At 44.6% G+C, this 20,368-nt stretch overlaps 1 protein-coding gene across 1 annotated transcript in view; it reads left to right on the forward strand.

Annotated features, from left to right (window-relative positions):
* Positions 1-20,082, forward strand: part of sox5 (SRY-box transcription factor 5) — a gene marked incomplete in the record, with an annotated part of 102,099 nt that extends 82,017 nt beyond the window's left edge. The window contains 6 exon segments of the mRNA XM_029761060.1: positions 1,975-2,074; positions 10,025-10,197; positions 13,701-13,809; positions 13,972-14,145; positions 15,702-15,918; positions 16,174-20,082. Of these exon segments, the coding sequence (XP_029616920.1) occupies positions 1,975-2,074; positions 10,025-10,197; positions 13,701-13,809; positions 13,972-14,145; positions 15,702-15,918; positions 16,174-16,465 (1,065 nt within the window).
* Positions 20,083-20,368: the final 286 nt, after the last annotated feature.

Raw genomic sequence — 20,368 nt, forward strand, 5'->3', positions numbered from 1 at the left:
GTATTATCCATGTTGGCAACTTCCCACTTAAGGATTTGTCTCTTTACTAAAAGACCCCAATCCAGAGCACTGGGAAGGGAGGAGAGGAGAGACAGAGGCATTATCTGTAATAAATATTCACGACTCTCTTCTTCTCCCATTCAGAGGTGAGTAAAGCCCACTGTACAATAATATGGGTCACGATTCAATAGTGAGAGCAGGTCTTACTAATGTTGACTCTATTGTCTCCCTGCCTAGTGAAGACATCTTTGGGGGTCTCCCTGCTTTCACACAGATATCTCTAATGAGGGGAATCCTGTTACAATACAGACAGACAGAGAGAGAGAGAGACAAAGAAAGAGAGACAGAGCGAGAGAGAGAGGTCTTAATTGAGTTGTGGAATGCTCGTAATCAGACAAAGTCACTATTAGCAGCCATATTACACAGCATCTGTGAAGCTAAGCAGGATTGGTCCTGGTGGATCCCTGGATGAATCACATCCTAGGTCAGGGATAGGTCACTAGATTCAGCCGCAGAGGGGATGGCCGTGGGGCCGGAACATAATTCGAATCATTTGTACACTGCAAATGACCACAACTAAGACCAGAAAGAGATTGTATTTGAAAATAACATAATCATTTCATAACTTGACTGTATGTCTCTCTTTTTATTCGTGGGAATACTTGGGAACAGACTTCCTAAATGAAAATCATTTTAAGATGAATTCCTGGTGATTTTACAGTCTTTTCTGACCAAAAACTAAAATACCTCCCAAAAAAAGAACCGTTGGCGGGCCCAAAATAACAACATGCGGCCCGGTTTTGGCCAGTGGTCCGCTTGTTACCGACCCCTGTTCTAGATGTGTTCCTAGCTAACCATGGATACTTTACCCCCTGTTGTGTGTGAGTGTTAATTGTTGTGTTTTAATCAGACAGAGTGGCTGTGTACATCAGGCCATCTCTCCGGGATCGAATTCTCTCCTTCCTGTCACGTGACCAGACCGCTTCCTCTGATTGGATTATGTCATCAGCAGGGGGGGATCCTGCCACGGTGACTAACGTGATAACCCTTAATGGGTGGAGGTCCACATGGAAATGAATTGATATACCGTAGCTACCACATGGCACACAACTGTCCCCACACACACACACACACACACACACACACACACGCACACACACACACACACACAGACACTCTGGGTTTGACACTTGACGCTTCTACTGTTGTCTACTGCTGTCTTCCTCAAGTCTGCCAATGTGCTGCACTTGGTGAAACTCCTCATCCAGACTTGATGAGAGGCTGTGAAGCTGTGTCTCTGACTAAGTGCTCTGTACAGCTGCTGAAACTCAACAGGTCACATCTCTCAGAGAGTCTTTACATGCTACCTTTTAATCTACACAAAAACAAGCATTTTTCTATATTCTTGTTTTTTTCCATCCGCCTTCTCATGAGCCATTGTAAAAGCTCTCAGCTGTGCTTAAGGGTTGACCTTGAAGAGGTTAAGTGTCTGACAGGAGCTCTTGTGGTGTCCTTATGAAGCATAGTATGTGTCGGGTGCTGTGGATAATATATTTTATAAGTGTGCTATGCATGTCCTCTTCTGTGTGGCATGTGCACGACTCATGAGCATCAATTCTCACCTTGAGGCATTGCATGTCCTCTTTCAGGAGGCAGAGAATGTGCATGACTCTCTTCAATGGCATGGGAAATACAGAATGTATTTTAGCTTTGTTTGGGAATCTCATCCTGTGGTTTGAGCCATATGGGACACGTTTGTCCACTCTGCCTTGCTGTAGAATCCAATCCAAGCCTTCTGATTGGGCAAACGTCTGAGGTGATCCTCGGTGATTGGTTGAACCCACCCAGCGACCACTAGGCCACAACTGGTGTGTTTTGATTTTGCAGGACGAGGGTGCTCAGCCCCTGAACCTGTCGTCCAAGCCTAAGACAGCAAGCGAGAGCAAGTCACCCACCTCCCCCGCTTCCCCACAGGTCCCCACCATGAAGCTGGGCCACCATATCACCGGATCCATGAAACACAGCACAGCCCCCTCCAGCATCGGAGGACCACCGTCCAGAGTCAGCTCCATAGGTAAGGGACTGCACCCACTCACCACACATACACAAATTCAACATAACACACACACACATATATATATATATATATATATATATATATATATATATATATATATATATATATACAGTTGAAGTCGGAAGTCTACATACACTTAGGCTGGAGTCATTAAAACTCGTTTTTCAACCACTCCACAAATTTCTTGTTAACAAACTATAGTTTTGGCATGTCGGTTAGGACATCTACTTTGTGCATGACACAAGTCATTTTTACATACAGATAATTTAATTTATAATTCACTGTATCACAATTCCAGTGGGTCAGAAGTTTACATACACTAAGTTGACTGTGCCTTGGAAAATTCCTTGAAAATGATGTCATGGCTTTAGAAGCTTCGATTAGGCTATTTGACATCATTTGAGTCAATTGGAGGTGGACCTGTGGATGTATTTCAAGGTCTACCTTCAAACTCAGTACCTCTTTGCTTGACATCATGGGAAAATCAAAAGAATTCAGCCAAAACCTCAGAAAAACAATTGTAGACCTCCACAAGTCTGGTTCATCCTTGGGAGCAATTTCCAAATGCCTGAAGGTACCACGTTCATCTGTACAAACAATAGTACACAAGTATAAACACCATGGGACCACGCAGCCGCCATACCGCTCAGAAAGGAGACGCGTTTTGTCTCCTAGAGATGAACGTACTTTGGTGCGAAAACTGCAAATCAATCCCAGAATAACAGCAAAGGACCTTGTGAAGATGCTGGAGGAAACAGGTACAAAGTATCTATATCCACAGTAAAGCGAGTTTTATATCGACATAACTTGAAAGGCCCCTCAGCAAGGAAGAAGCCACTGCTCCAAAACCGCTATAAAAAAGCCAGACTACGATTTGCAACTGCACATGGGGACAAAGATCATTCTTTTTGGAGAAATGTCCTCTGGTCTGATTAAACAAAAATAGAACTGTTTGGCCATAATGACCATCATTATGTTTGGAGGAAAAAGGGGGAGGCTTGCAACCCGAAGAACATCATCCCAACCGTGAAGCATGGGGGTGTCAGCATCATGTTGTGGGGGTGCTTTGCTGCAGGAGGGACTGGTGCACTTCACAAAATAGATGGCATCATGAGGAAGTAAAATTATGTGGCTATATTGAAGCAACATCTCAAGACATCAGTCAGGAAGTTAAAGCTTGGTCACAAATGGGTCTTCCAAATGGACAATGACCCCAATCATACTTCCAAAGTTGTGGCATAATGGCATAAGGACAACAAAGTCAAGATATTGGAGTGGCCATCACAAAGCCCTGACCTCAATCCCATAGAAATTTGTGGGCAGAACTGAAAAGGCGTGTGCGAGCAAGGAGGCCTACAAACCTGATGCAGTTACACCAACTCTGTCAGGAGGAATGGGCCAAAATTCACCCAACTTATTGTGGGAAGCTTGTGGAAGGCTACCCGAAATGTTTGACCCAAGTTAAACAATTTAAAGGCAATGCTACCAAATACCAATTGAGTGTATGTAAACTTCTGACCCACTGGGAATGTGATGAAAGAAATAAAAGCTGAAATAAATCATTTTCTCTACTATTATTCTGACATATCACATTCTTAAAATAAAGTGGTGATCCTAACTGACCTAAGACAGGGAATTTTTACTAGGATTAAATGTCAGGAATTGTAAAAAACTGAGTTTAAATGTATTTGGCTAAGATGTATGTAAACTTCTGACTTCAACTGTATATTCAGTGCATTCGGAAAGTATTCAGACCCCACTTTTTTCACATTTATGATTGTTTTTAAATGAAATATTTAAAAAATCTCATCAATCTACACACAATAGATTTTTTAAAATGTTTGCAAATGTATTAAAAATGAAAAACAAAAATACCTTATCTACATAAGTATTTAGACCCTTTGCGATGAGACTCGAAATTGACCTCAGGTGCATCCTGTTTCCATTGATCATCCTTGAGATATTTCTACAACTTTATTGGAGTCCAGCTGTGGTAAATTCAATTGATTGGACATGATTTGGAAAGGCACACAGCTGTCTATATAAGGTTCCACAGTTGACAGTGCATGTCAGAGCAAAAACCAAGCCATGAGTTCGAAGGAAATGTCCGTAGAGCTCTGAGACAGGATTGTGTCGAGGCACAGATCTGGGGAAGGGTACCAAAAAATGTCTGCAGCATTGAAGGTCCCCAAGAACACAGTGGCCTCCATCATTCTTAAATGGAAGAAGTTTGGAACCACCAAGACTCTTCTTAGAGCTGGTCGCCCGGCCAAACTGAGAAGTCAGTTGAGAAGGGCCTTGGCGAGGGAGGTGACCAAGAACCCGATGGTCACTCTGACAGAGCTCCAGAGTTCTTCTGTGGAGATGGGAGAACCATCTCTGCAGCACTCCACTAATCAGGCCTTAATGGTAGAGTGGCCAGACGGAAGCCCCTCTTCAGTAAAAGGCACATGTCAGCCCACTTGGAGTTTGCCAAAAGGCACCTAAAGGACTGGACTCTTAGACCATGAAAAACAAGATTCTCTGGTCTGATGAAACCAAGATTGAACTCTTTGGCCTGAATGCCAAGCGTCACATCTGGGGGAAACCAGGCACCGCTCATCACCTGGCTCATACCATCCCTACGGTGAAGTATGGTGGTGGCAGCATCATGCTGTGGGGATGTTATGCAGCGGCAGGGACTGGGAGACTAGTCGGGATAGAGGGATAGATGAACGGAGCGAAATACAGAGAGATCCTTGATGAAAACCTGCTCCAGGGAGCTCAGGACCTCAGACTGGGGTGAAGGTTCACTTTCCAACAGGACAATGACCCTAAGCACACAGCCAAGACAACTCAGAAGTGGCTTCAGGACAAGTCTCTGAATGTCCTTGAGTGGCCCAGCCAGAGCCCGGACTTGAACCAAATCTCTCGAGATACCTGAAAATAGCTTTGCAGCGACGCTCCCCATCCAACCTGACAGAGCTTTAGAGGATCTGCAGAGAAGAATGGGAGAAACTCCCATTGTGCCACGCTTGTAGCGTCATATCCAAGAAGACTCAAGGCTGTAATCGCTGCCAAAGGTGCTTCAACAAAGTACTGAGTAAAGGGTCTGATTTCTTATGTAAATGTAATATTTCATTTTTTTTTTTTTTTATAAATCTTCAAAAATGTCTAAAAACATGTTTTTGCTTTATCATTATGGGTTATTGTGTGTAGATTGTGGAGGAGGGAACAAACGTTTTAATCTATTATAGAATAAGTAGTAGTAGTGGTAGTAAAATTATAATAGTAATAATAATAATAATAATAATAACAATAATAATAATATTATTAGTAGATATTTTAAGTAATAAGTATGCACATGAATGTAATTTATTTCACTCACATCACCATTAAGTAGTGTTTTAAGTAATGTATTCATGAAACGCTGATTCACTGACTACAATGTGTGTTCACACATGTAAATATGCTATAATTAGGCCTCCGAGTGGCGCAGTGGTCTAAGGCACTGCATCGCAGTGCTAGCTGTGCCTCCAGAGTTTCTGGGTTTGAGTCCAGGCTCTGTCTCAGCCAGCCGCGACCGGGAGACCCATGGGGCGGGGCACGGTGTTTCCTCCGACACATTGGTGCTTCCGGGTTAAGTGGGCATTGTGTCAAGAAGCAGTGCAGTTTGGTTGGGTCGTGTTTCGGAGGACGCATGGCTCCCGACCTTCGCCTCTCCCGAGTCTGTACGGGAGTTGCAGCGATGAGACAAGACTGTAACTACCAATTGAGGAGAAAAGGGGTTAAAAGTAACAAAAAAACAAAACAAATGAATACAAAATAAAAGAAAATGCTATAATTAGTGTAGATTTTGTTTTCCCATTGTGTATGCCTGTAGGGTATGTTATTGTGAAGCGTTTATTAGCAACAGAGAGGCAGGAATGGTTAAGCGGGGGTTTGAATAGGAGGAGGAGGAAAAGGAGGAGGAGGTGGAGAGATGGAGGAGTGTGAAGGATAGGAGGGGTAATAGAGTGATGGAAGGGGAGAGTGTGTTTTTCAGATGAATAGAGTAGCTGAGTGACAGACGGGACTTATCACAGATGAGATTAGACAAGCCTCTTACAGAACGATACACACATAACAACCTGCATTAATAACACAATAACTGCAGACACACACACAGACCACAAGGCTATTATAAACACACGACACGGCTGTTAGAACTCACACACAAACATACACACACACACACACAGCTATTATAATACACACACACATTATAATACACACACCCCTCCTCCTCTTGCAGCAGTTAGCCATTTCTAACTTGTATTCTTTCTAATCTCAGTGTTTTTCAACAAATCGCAGGATTTAATAGTAGATTAGTGGATTTACGTCCCAGATGTTTTTTGTTCTGACAAATGGATTAGGTTGTAAAAGTTTCAAATGGAACATGTTGAGGCAAGCCGTTTCATTTAGATCACAATGAGTGTCTGTCTGCTGCCACGGCACACAGTCTGTTTCCATCTGTTCCTGTTAGTGTTACCAGGTCAGAAGAAGATTCACGTCGTTTGCTATTGCAGCCAAACACAGAGAGACAGGGAGTTATGACTTCCAATGGATTTAATAACACATGGTTATTATTCACTGTCTTTGTGTGCGTGCTCCTCTCTGTCCAGTCTCCTCGCAGCATCTGTCCTCTATCAGTCGATCTCCCACAATCCAACCTCTCCTCAATGACAGTCTCCGAGAGTCTGATCTGAAGGACTGAACTCTGAAAGCCTGTCAGTGTCTGTGACCTCTACTGCTGAGACCCACTCTGTATGACTCTCTAATTTCAACAGTGTGTGTGTGGCCACTCTGAATCGTTATTGAGGCTGTAGGGTAGGGTAGGGTTTGGGCTCTGGCTGGGTCTCACTGTTGTCCCCAGCCCTCCTATCTGGGTCATGCCTAGGTTGGCAATCAGACACTCAAGGACACACACACACACACACACACACTCACACACACATAACAAGAGAGAAGAACGCAGACACAGTCCATCTCTGCCCACACGCGCACACACGTTCACATCCCCTATTTCTATCCACACACACACACACACACACACACACACACACACACACACACACACACACACACACACACACACACACACTAAATCCAGATTAAAGCCCACTGCCAGCCATCACAGCCCACCACAGCGGCCTCTCTCTCTCCAGCCCTCTGCATCCAATTTTGCCGTTATGACTTCTGTAAGAGTTCACTCCTCTGTCATTACAAATCTGAGAGTGTAATCTGGCCTGAGATGGCATTAGCAGGAGGGATTAGTGACAGATAAAGGGCCATAAGCTTGGAGCAGCTCTTTGTTAGAGTTAACCCAGAGATGGAGAGAGAGCTATAGCACGGCCTCTCTCACCCCTCCCTCCGACCTCCCGCCTCTCACAGTCACACAGCGGATGCTGCTGACGCTCCAGCCGCTAAGCTGCTGCAATAACGCAAATAACAACGCTGAAAAGAAGCAGAGAATCATCTTTGATATGTGTTGGGCAGATGTTTCCGGAGGGGCAAATTAGCAGGCTTTTTGGGGTTTAATAGGAGTAATCTTCCGGGATGCTGCCTGCGCTTTTCTACTCTTCAAAGAATTCCATGAGCTTTTGGATGATAAAGACTAAATGGATAGTGAGGGAATGTGTGTGTTTGCGAGTGTGGACAGGCAGGCGGAAAGGAGGTGTGTGTGTGTGTTTGTGTGTGTGCGAGTGAGCATGCATGTTTGTGTATTTGTGCAACCACAACAAAAATCTGTATCCCCTTTCGGGAGGAATGCTGGAGCTTTTAAATAAATCTGAATGATGTGGAGATTTGAGGTTTGGGCTTTTAGATGGTCTGTCAGGATGCCTTTGTACACTGTGTTTACCGTTCAACATGTGTTTCTGCCTGCCGCTGGGTGGGAGTGACGTTCAACACGGTAAATAACATCCAGACTTAAAATGGCAGGGTTTTGACAGGGGTGTCTGTATGTGTATGGGTGCGTGTGATGTGAAGGTCTCTGTCTCTCAGTGGAGGCTAAGAGAGAGCAGACCTGGCCACAGGTACAAACTGAGTCACACACACACAACCTTAGCAGTCAACTGGTCAGTGTGTGTGCGGGTGGGTGTGCGACTGCATGTGTGTGTGTTTCCCCTCTGGCTGTGTGTCTGGTCATGTATTTACCTCACAGGGGTTAAGGACAGTGTTTATTCTGGATTGCCTTAGAGACTATTTACATCCAAATAGTTTATCTCTAAAAGAGCTGGAGCAATCTGCAATCTGACAAACAGAGACATAGTTTCCATTTACAGTTGAACAATCAATAATCAAAGTTCTAGTCAATTCTATTTTTGATTCTATTTTTTGTAAACTAAAATACACACAAATATACACTACCATTCAAAAGTTTGGGGTCACTTAGAAATGTCTTTGTTTTTGAAAGAAAAGCACTTTTTTTGTATTTAACCTTTATTTAACTAGGCAAGTCAGTTAAGAACAAATTCTTATTTACAATGACGGCCTCCCGGGGAACAGTGGGTTAACTGCCTTGTTCAGGGGCAGAACAACAGATTTTTACCTTGTCAGCCCAGGGATTCAATCTAGCAACCTTTTGGTTACTGGCCCAACGCTCTAACCACTAGGCTACCTGCCGCCCCCTAGGCTACCTGCCGCCCCCTAGGCTACCTGCCGCCCCCTAGGCTACCTGCCGCACCCTAGGCTACCTGCCGCCCCCTAGGCTACCTGCCGTCCCCTAGGCTACCTGCCGCCCCCTAGGCTACCTGCCGCCCCCTAGGCTACCTGCCGCCCCCTAGGCTACCTGCCGCCCCCTAGGCTACCTGCCGCCCCCTAGGCTACCTGCCGCACCCTAGGCTACCTGCCGCCCCCTAGGCTACCTGCCGCCCCCTAGGCTACCTGCCGCCCCCTTAGGCTACCTGGCAGCTTCATTAAATAGTACCCGCAAAACACCAGTCTCAAAGTCAACAGTGAAGAGGGGACTCCGGGATGCTGGCCTTCTAGGCAGAGTTGCAAAGAAAAAGCCATATCTCAGACTGGCCAATAAAAATAAAAGATTAAGATGGGCAAAAGAACACAGACACTGGACAGAGGAACTCTGCTTAGAAGGCCAGCATCCCAGAATCGCCTCTTCATTGTTGACGTTGAGACTGGTATTTTGCGAGTACTATTTAATGAAGCTGCCAGTTGAGGACTTGTGAGGCGTCTGTTTCTCAAACTCGACACTCTAATGTACTTGTCCTCTTGCTCAGGTGTGCACCGGGGCCTCCCACTCCTCTTTCTATTCTGGTTAGAGCCAGTTTGCTCTTTCTGTGAAGGGGGTAGTACACAGCGTTGTACAAGATCTTCAGTTTCTTTGCAATTTCTCGCATGGAATAGCCTTAATTTCTCAGAACAAGAATAGACTGACGAGTTTCAGAAGAAAGGTCTTTGTTTCTGGCCATTTTGAGCCTGTAATCGAACCCACAAATGCTGATTCTCCAGATACTCAACTAGTCTAAAGAAGGCCAGTTTTATTGCTTCTTTAATCAGTACAACAGTTTTCAGCTGGACTAACATAATTGAAAAAAGGGTTTTCTAATGATCAATTAGCCTTTTAAAATGATAAACTTGGATTAGTTAACACAACGTGCCATTGGAACACAGGAGTGATGGTTGCTGATAATGGGCCTCAGTACGCCTATGTAGATATTCCATAAAAAATCTGCCATTTCCAGCTACAATAGTCATTTACATCATTAACAATGTCTACACTGTATTTCCGATCAATTCTATGTTATTTTAATGGACAAAAAATGTGCTTTTCTTTAAAAAACAAGGACATTTCTAAGTGACCCCAAACTTTTGATCGGTAGTGAATATATACATAAGAAACAAATTCCTGATATTTCCCCTCATTGAGTTTTTAATAAGAACATGCTCTTTTGTGTCTCTCTCCAGACCTGCTGTCATCCCTGTCCTCCGGGGGCTATCTGAACGACCACGAGGCTGTGACCAAGGCCTTCGCTGAGGCCAGGCAGATGAAGGAGCAGCTGAAGAGAGAACAGCAGGTGTTGGACGCCAAGGTGGCCGCCGTCAACAACCTCAGCCTCAACAACGGGCGCTCCGACAAGGTCAGATATGTTAGTACATCCTTAACCTTCCAACTATTCTTTTATTAAACACAACCACATGCCTTCTGTCCTCATTCTACTAACAGGAGATAACCCTGTAGCATCACATTACATTTAACAATTAGGAATAAATTCCCCTCTAGAAAAGTAGCTAGATTATGATAAAAAATATATATATAATAATAAAACAAAATAAATACAAAAACTGAACCTGCACTTGCACTTGACCAACCCTACATCCCCAGACACTCTCTAGATAAGATTGTCTACAAAGTACTGCAATGCACAATATAGCACATTATCCTACAATCTGATGTAATATGATGCAATATGTTAGAATTTAATGTCATATTCTAGTATAAATCCCCTTTATAAAACATGTTACAACACAATGTATTGTAATATAAAATAACACGATACATTAAGATGAAATGGAATTCAACATTATGTCTGTATATATTGAAACAGTCATAACTGTCAATAACCTATGTGTTAAGAACAGTACAGGTAAATTGGCCAGCTAGAGAAACCCTTGGCTGAGGTAATGTGTGTGTGTGTGTGTGTGTGTGTGTGTCTGTGTGTCTGTGTGTGTGTGTGTGTGTGTGTGTGTGTGTGTGTGTGTGTGTGTGTGTGTGTGTGTGTGTGTGTGTCTGTGAGGCGTGCTGGGGGCAGGGTGGGTGTTGGGGAGGCTGGAGGAGATGGGGGAGGCAAGGGGGGTGCAGGAGGAGGGCACGGGGAGCCTGCTAGCGAAGCGTCGAGGAGATGCTAATGCGAAGTGACGGCGCCCGCTCCTCGGCAGCGTGGCTAAATTGTGGTTATTTGTTAAACACACTGGGAGTCAGACACACACATAGACACACACACACACACACACACACACACACAAACACACACACACACACACACACACACACACACACACACACAGCAGCGTACTGGATCTTAAAGAGCATCTGCACTGCTGACATTCAACAGCTCTCTCTCTCTCTCTCTCTCTCCTCTCTCCCCTCTCTCTCTCTCCCCCCCTCTCTCTCTCTCTCTCTCTCTCTCGCTCTCTCTCTCTCCCCTCTCTCTCTCTCTCTCTCTCTCTCTCTCTCTCTCTCTCTTCTGTCACATTTGCAGTCTCATACCTAAAATGGACAATTTTGTATTTAAAGCAAGTAATTTATTCAGAGTTGACTTTCAACGTGAACCCCATAGCCACAGCTCCATAGGGACCTGACAGGTCCACTACTCTCTGCCCAGCTCGCCCCTAATCCCCTGGGGTTATAATTGTTCTGATTGCTGGGTGGATGGATGAAGCTGGATGAACAACATTAGAATAATAATCCTCCTCTTCTCTCAGTCGGCCAGTCTCAGACCTCTATAGTTTAAACTAGAGCTGACCGTGATCAGATGACTTATATCACATGAGTAGAATAATGTGTAGGTTGGCTACTATCCTGTAACTCATGACTGGACAGTGACTGAAGGTTACCGCTGTAACCCACGATGCCTGGGTGTCTGTTTTATTCGGTACAGTGCAGTACCTAGTATAGTTGATTAGTTAAACAACATGACTGACAATGAACAGTTTTGCTTTCACACCTCTACTTATTTTCAACTCTGACCTAGAGAGAGGCTTTTGGGTCAAACACAGCCATGCTGTCTTTCTCTACCGTTGTTATGTCCTAGAAATGATGTTTGTTTTATTACCCATAGATCCACAGTCAGTAGTACTTTAAGTGGTTATTGATATCAATAAACCCTTCTCCAGCTCTTTAAATGGTTTGGGATTGATTGGCGTTGAGGTTGCAGTGAACTTTCCATACGTACAATGACACAGACACTGATCAGTACTAGCTGTGTTTTACTAAAGAGACAGACACTGATCAGTACTAGCTGTGTTTTACTAAAGAGACAGACACTGATCAGTACTAGCTGTGTTTTACTAAAGAGACAGACACTGATCAGTACTAGCTGTGTTTTACTAAAGAGACAGACACTGATCAGTACTAGCTGTGTTTTACTAAAGAGACAGACACTGATCAGTACTAGCTGTGTTTTACTAAAGAGACAGACACTGATCAGTACTAGCTGTGTTTTACTAAAGAGACAGACACTGATCAGTACTAGCTGTGTTTTACTAAAGAGACAGACACTGATCAGTACTAGCTGTGTTTTACTAAAGAGACAGACACTGATCAGTACTAGCTGTGTTTTACTAAAGAGACAGACACTGATCAGTACTAGCTGTGTTTTACTAAAGAGACAGACACTGATCAGTACTAGCTGTGTTTTACTAAAGAGACGGGGGGTTTTCTGGTGTCACTTGTTTCGCCGCAAGTCATCTCTGCGGCATTTTTCCCTGAAATAGTTTCCCGCAGACAAATCCCATTTCTCTCGCTTGTTCTCTCTCTTTCTCAGTCTCCACTCTCGCTCCCCCCCTCTCTCTCTCTGTCTCGCTCGTTCCCTCTGTTTAGCGATGATATTTATTCAAATCTGATGAATTATCTCTGCTGAACAATTAAATTGTAGTGCTGTAAAACAGAGACATGCATTTCATTAGGCTGGTGCCAGTCTGGCTGGGTCATCTCCTAATGGTTAGGCCAGGGCTGGAGTGTTGTTTTTAAAGATGCACGGCTTTTGGGATGGATTCTAATCGTATAATTAAGCTGTAAATGCAGGCTCTGGGGTTGGGGAAGAGTGTGTGTGTGTGGGGGGGGGTGGAATCTGTGTGTGTGTGTGGGGAGGGGTGTGTAGGTGTGTGTGTGTGTGTGTGTGTGTGTGTGTGTGTGTTTCAGCTGGTTGCATTAGCCATGTAAATGGACAGTCAATCAGCCTTTTATTGTCTGTAATAAATACGCAGGGGGTCGTGCAGTGTGGCCCTTCACAGTGTGTGTGTGTGTGTGTGTGTGTGTGTGTGTGTGTGTGTGTGTGTGTGTGTGTGTGTGTGTGTGTGTGTGTGTGTGTGTGTGTGTGTGTGTGGAGCGTCTCTCTCTCTCTAATGGATCGACCCCAAGGGCCTCAGAGAGATGGGGAGAGAGACATCCAGCATGCAGTTGGCTGCTGGGATATAACACACACAGTCATACTCATACACATCCATCCAAGCATAGCAGATGGACACAAACACAATCTCAATGTCATTCCCATAATGACATCAGCTGTTACCTGTTTTAGTGCCAGTCTTGCCCTCTGCCCCTCTTATCTCCACCCTGCCACATAGACAGGCTGGTTGAAGTGCCAACTAACTATGCCCTCTGCCCCCACTAAGCAAGCCTAACAACACTGGCACACATCCAACACACAGTATCTACACGTGTTAACCAATAGCTTTATAGCCTGGTTATTGACTGATATGTTAACCTAACATGTTGATTGACCGACGCCTGTGTCTCTCTCCTCCCTGAAAACAAGGCAGTCTAATGTGTCTAAAGATTGATTGATTGTCTGTAGATAATTGATTGATTGGTGTCCATGTTGACTGACTGATTGACTGACTGTGTCTCTCTCCTCTCCAGGACAAGGCAGCCCTGGAGAGTCTGAGCCACCAGCTGAAGCAGCAGTCAGAGGACAGAGAGAAGTTCAGCCACGCCATGATGGACTTCACCATGAGTGGAGACTCAGATGGTATGTGTTTATGTGTGTGCACCAACATGCGTTTGTGCTTCATCTTAAACAGTGTGTGTGTGTGTGGGGGGGGGGTGTGTCTAAGACTGCATATATGAAGACGTGTGTTGGATTGTGTTAATGTATGTGTTTACATCCACTCTCTCCCCCTCCCTCCCACAGGCAGCCCCAGTGTGTCTGATTCCAGGATGTTCCGTGAGGCCCGGGGCCGAGGCAACAGCGAACCGCACATTAAACGACCCATGAATGCTTTCATGGTCTGGGCAAAGGATGAGAGGAGGAAGATTCTCCAGGCTTTCCCCGACATGCACAACTCCAACATCAGCAAAATCCTCGGTAAGACTAAGACCCCCTCCAGACGGGTAGAGGAGGGAGAGAGGGGTGTGAGAGGGGAGAGAAGGAGTGTGCCTGCCTGCCTTTCAAGGAAGAATAGAGAGAGAGTGGAAGATGGAAGACAGGGGGAGAGAGAGGGCGAGAGGCGTGAGAATGCGTGTTAACCTGATTGAGCTGATCCCTTGTGTTGCAGCCAGGCAGCGCTCTCTCTCTCTTTCTCTCTCTCTCTCTCTCTCTCTCTCTCTGCGTTCCTCAGGTGCAGAAGAATACATGATCTGTCTGCCCTCTTCCCCTCAACTCCTCTCTATGGAGATTACATCTCCATGTACTTAGTTATGTACATGTGTGTATGCAGGCTTGCCTGCCTGCTTTCTCGTGTGTGTTTATGTGTGCGTCTCTACTCCCTTCCTCCCTAGCCACACCACATCAGTACTCAGTCATTGTCACTGTGCTCTGTGTGGCCCCTATCGCACACCGTACCTCCGTCTCTCTTTGTGACAGCAGCACTCTGATTGACAGCATCTTTTGTCCCGTCCTTATCTCTGGTTGCCTGAACATCTGTAGTGTAGTTAGCTAGCAGCGCTACCGAGACAGAGGGCTGGGAACCTAGCGGGGTCCCCAGAGACACACAACGTCTATGGCTGGGAGAGAGACGCGACACAATCCACACACACACACACTGTTCCCCCGTTCCTCACAAGAAGCGGTATTGTGGAACTAGCGCTTAATGACTAGCTCTGGAGAGAGAACGGAGAGCTTCAACGACGATGATATAATTCATTATGCATTAAACAAGCACTCCAGTCTGTGACATTCTCCCCAGACCTCTGGGATTGTGTTTGACATTTTAAAGAGCTCCTAAACGTTTTATAACACTGGGAAATCTGGTTTTAATAAGGGCCCGCTCTCGAATGTTAACAGAAGGAGTTTTCTATTCCAGCAGGGGAGGGAAAAGAGTGTGCTAGCTGACCAGGCCAGCACAGACAGCTTTTACCCATTAACAGACAGTAGTAACAGAGTGTAAATTCAGCCCAGATACACACACACCACACACACCACACCACACACACACACACTGGGCCCAGAGCACGATAGACACAGGCACGCTTATACACTGCAGCCAGATATACTGTAAAGAGCCAGATTGGAGAAGATGTGTTTTGGTGGTTAAGAATTTGGAAGTCCTTCTGCAAAGAGGCTGTGAACATATTGGACATGTTGTATTTAAATAACATTGCGTGCGCGCTTGCTGTGTGCTTGCTGTGTGCTTGCTGTGTGCTTGCTGTGTGCTTGCTTGCGTGTCCGCTCGCACGCTTGTGTGTGTCGGTGTGTGTGTCTGCTCGCGCGCTTATGTGTGTAGGTGTGTGTGTGTCAGCTTGCGCGTTTATGTCTGTGTTAATAAAGTTAAAAGGACAGAGTGAGGTACTCATTTTGAACTCTGATGAGATGAACACAGTGAACGAGGACAACACTTAACCTGCTTTCAACTCTCTTTACCTCTCTCTCTCTCTCTCTCTCTCTCTCTCTCTCTCTCTCACCCTCTCCCTCTCTCTCTCCAGGTTCTCGTTGGAAGTCCATGACTAACCTGGAGAAGCAGCCGTACTATGAGGAGCAGGCCAGGCTGAGCAAGCAGCACCTGGAGAAGTACCCTGACTACAAGTACAAACCCCGGCCCAAACGAACCTGCCTGGTGGACGGGAAGAAGCTGAGGATTGGAGAGTACAAGGCCATTATGAGGAACCGCCGGCAAGAGATGAGACAGTACTTCACTGTGGGGTGAGTGAGTAACCAACCAAAACCACACACACATACACACTTCGACTGTGGGATAAAGTATTTCCTCATAAGGAGTTTTTTCAAAGAGTTTTCCCTTACCGTTGTGTAACTTCTCTTTGTGGTCTGGGTTTACTATAAAGCACGTTGTGTTGACTGTAAAAAGAGCTGTATGAATGCATCTGATGTATTTCATTTAATTCATCCAGATGTATTGTTATTAAACTGCACTAACTGTTGTATTTTGGTTTTCTCCAGACAACAGGCCCAGCTGCCCTTGTCCTCGGCGGGCGTGGTCTACCCAGGTGCCCTCTCCATGGCAGGCTTGCCCTCCCCCCAGATGCCCTCAGAGCACTCCTCACTGTCTAGTAGCCCCGAGCACGCCGCCCCACCCCTCCAGACCCCCTACCATCCCAGCCTCAAGGGAGACGAGACCCGAGTCAAACAGGAGGAGCTGCGATTGGACGACAGCAACGGTGATGCGTACGACGACTTTGATTATGAGGACGAGGAGGGAGATTATGGAAGCGATAACGACAACCACCAATAATCTGGAAGCAGAGCCAATCAGAATCAGATACCCAGCTTCTTGCTGCAAACACCCCCGTCCGTCCACCAATCCTGAGAGACTATCCGTCCTTTATATCCAATCACATCCAATGTCACAAACCTCACCCTCCTTTACCCCTTAACCAACAAGGACTCTGGGACCTCAGAGCCAAACCCCTCCCATTGGAATCTCGATACCAGCAACCGACCAATCAAATCAAGCACAGGACCTGTCACTCACACTGACTGTTACACAGACTGGAGTCTAGAAGGAGACGAGTTGATTGCCGTGACTTCTGCTGAGTACTACACAGTACTACAGCGGACTAACAAAGTACTACGAAGTACTACAGAGTACTAGAGTATTACTACTGTGTACGCCATAGAGGCAAGATGAGATACACATTTATGTCATGAGTAAGCTACGATATGAGGAGAAAACACAGAAAAACACCTTTTAGACCAGTTTGACTTCAAAGAGACATTTTTTTTTTTAAACAGCAGGCCTGTCAGTTGATTAAAGATACACTTTAAAATGGCCGACCTGTTTGTTTATAAAAGAGACACTTTTAAAACAGCTTTTTTTTCTTGGTTCTATGATATTCTCACTCAGGTACACGGTGCCAACAAGTGGCTTGTGAATGTGATTTGTTGTTTTTGTGCTACAGTTTTAATAATAGATACAAAATAGACATTTTTCCCTTTTCATTGTAAAGCACCTGACAGAAGTCAAAGCAAAACTTTTATTTAGAATTATTCTTCTTTCTACAACTCTGCAGTGTACTGTCAGCAGATATCCTCCCTCTGTGTGTGTGACTCCCCTTATGAAAGTCAAAATGGGACAGTCCAGTCAGGGCCACCGCCATGTGTTGGACAGTGAGGACCGGCTCACTTCAGGGGACTGTGGGGGGGACCTCAGTCTCTCATCATGGGTCAGCTTGGACAGTACTGTGTAATGAGACAATCTCCCACCAACCCTCTTCTCTCCTTTTACACTCTCGTTCTTTTACCTTTTCTTTGGCTTTCCTTTATTCTGATCATGAGGACTTTGGGTCTTTGGAAGGTACAAACAAGGGTTTATTTTAGATATGAAACACCCCCTTGTATGTGTGTGAGAGTGTGTGTAAGCAAGCTCGCTGTGCGTGTGTGTGTGTTTAGTCTGTGTGAGCTGGTTTAGTCATCACTAGGCACTAGATCCCAGAACTCTGTCCCTTTCCAAGACAAACAGAAACACTGGAGCTTCCCCTGTGAGCCCCCAGTACTTCAGTATCCTGGTGTATAGAGACAGAGAAAGCCCTATTCCTGGTGTACAGAGACAGAGAAAGCCCTATGACTCTCTTGTACACTCACACGCACATCCCCAAGCCCCAGTTCCCCAATCGAAACCCCCATAACAACTCTACTCCGCTGCCAACTGATCCAGCCAGCACCACAAGCCAACAACTCTTACCCACAACCCAAACCCTCTCATAATACTCCCAACTGATATCACACAAAATTGGTGTGTATTTTGTTATAGAAGTTTGGTGTTTTCCTGCGGGCTTCTACTGGTAGTTTTGAGTATTTGCTGTCTGTCCCCGTTCCGTCCCTCTCTCGGAGAGTTCCCCTCTGTGTCCCCCTGTGTCTTACTCTGTCCCTGTCCGTGTCCCCAAAACACATCATTCTGCTGTTCTTATTGGGAGGAGCTGATCGTTATATCAGCACGTCAGTGTTTCCTTTGTATTTGAATACTGTATTTTATCATTTTTATTCAAACTGCCTCTAGTGTAATAATATTATTAACAATAATTATAATGATGGTCAGCGTTTCTTTAAGTTTTAGTAAGTTATGTACAGTATAATTTATTTTGGCCTCTATTGGGTTTATCATGACCAATATGAAACTTCTTCGGTCAATGAAGCATTATTATATTTAGCTGGTTTAGAGTATTTACATCTAATGTTGTCCTTTTACTTTTTACTTTATTTGCAATTTACATTCTTTGGTTCCTGTTTTTATTTGTTCTGTTTGTTTAGTATTAATCCTATATGGACGCTGTGTGAGGAGGTGGGGCGACGCGGACGGCTGTCGCTCTTCGTGAAGGAGACTGGACTTTCTATTCACTAACTCTCTCCCCATCTGCGTCCCTCATCTTGACAACGTAACCCTTTTATGTCCAAACCCATTTCTAAAAGCACTCAGACTCTGTGTGGTCAGAGAAAAGAAGGTGATTTTTTAATGTATAATGTGAAGTCTCTTCTATTTTCTTTCTTTTTATGAAGATAAAAGAAAACGGTTCTATTATTCTATTCTATTCTGTTTCCTCTGAACAAAGGAGCGAGGCTCTCGTTTACTAGGGTTGCTATTTTCACTGAGATGCCGTGGAACATCGTTGAGGCTGGCGGACACAGAGACACACAGACACAGCAGACACACAGACACAGCAGACACACAGACACAGCAGACACACAGACACAGCAGACACACAGACACAGCAGACACACACAAATTATTAGCAGACACAGTTGTGCAAAATTCGAATAACGCGATCAGGATTTTGATCAAATTAGGACATGATCAGAACACACACACGCCGCACATTTGTGAACCATAGGAAAATCTGTGTTTACTTTGCCTATCCAACAATGTTCCACAGCCTAACCTGACATTCAGTAAGATGACCTGTCATATCTATGTGACTCCAGAACTCTGGGGACTTTACTTTGTTTTAGCTCCACACTATGACCTAGCCATTAGCCATGTCCACTCACTCTACAGGTGTGCTGCCAGATAGTGACCCAGCCCAGTCATGCTTGCTGTAGATGTTTACTCTTACACAATCAATCACAACCATGCCTATTGCCAGATAGTGAGCCTCACAGTCAATCATACTTGGCCATATAGACAACCTCACAATCAGGCCACGGTGAGACCTAATGCTGGAGAAAGGGTGTCCTGTATTCTGGCTGGAAGCTGTAGGTTAGATAAGTAGGCTAGACAGTGTGGGGGAAAAGGAGGGGGTTACAAGTTCAATCATCCCAGCTTGCTAGGTCTGCTACGTACTGAGGTATTATACTGTACTTAGGGCCAGGAGTTTTGTGACCTGACCAGGACAAACACTTGGCTCTAGTTATACTAATGAATAGAGTCCAACGTTTTTCATGAGCAGGTTGACAGGATGATAGGCCCTAGTGATGTTGGCTGATACAGCGACGACGATGACCATGATCACGATGAAGATGAGGATAATAATAACGAAGACAATCAAATGTCACGAGTGGAGCTCAAAACAAAGTCAGAGTTAGTAAAAAAGAAACACGTATCTTACCGTCTCAACTTGACAAATGGAGAAAGATAATTATGTACATATAACATAGAGTTATAGATTTATATTTTGTTCATAACACAGTGTAATATAAGTTGTATATTTCTTTTTCTCTTTTATTGATGTTATTCATGCTACAATAAAAGCAGGAGTTGATGTACTCTTACAAAAAAAATTATAATAATTACAAATAAACAAAGGAAACAAAAAAAAGAGAAGCCGTGGGCTTGCCATTCACCATCTGTTCTGAGTTCACTTTTTTCAGTATTATTGCCAGTCATGGCTTTAATAAAAACAGCGATGTGTTCTGTAATGCTCTAATGGTCCTTGTGAGTTCTTTACAATGCACCTACACACACACCGGTATACACTAGTATGTACAAAGGCTAGAGTAGATACCCGGACACTTTTGAATGCTAATTTTAAAGTTTTGACCGGGGGCTTTCGACATTCTTCTATCACTTTACTTTTTGGACACTCCACTTGCAGGTTAATGGATGTGTGTGCTGTACTTCTAAACTAAACATCTGCACTATATCCAGAATACTGTACCTATTTGCAGCTGCACTATATCCAGAATACTGTACCTATTTGCAGCT

The sequence above is a fragment of the Salmo trutta genome, chromosome 8 (assembly GCF_901001165.1).
Source record: "Salmo trutta chromosome 8, fSalTru1.1, whole genome shotgun sequence".
Taxonomy (NCBI): Eukaryota; Metazoa; Chordata; class Actinopteri; order Salmoniformes; family Salmonidae; genus Salmo; species Salmo trutta.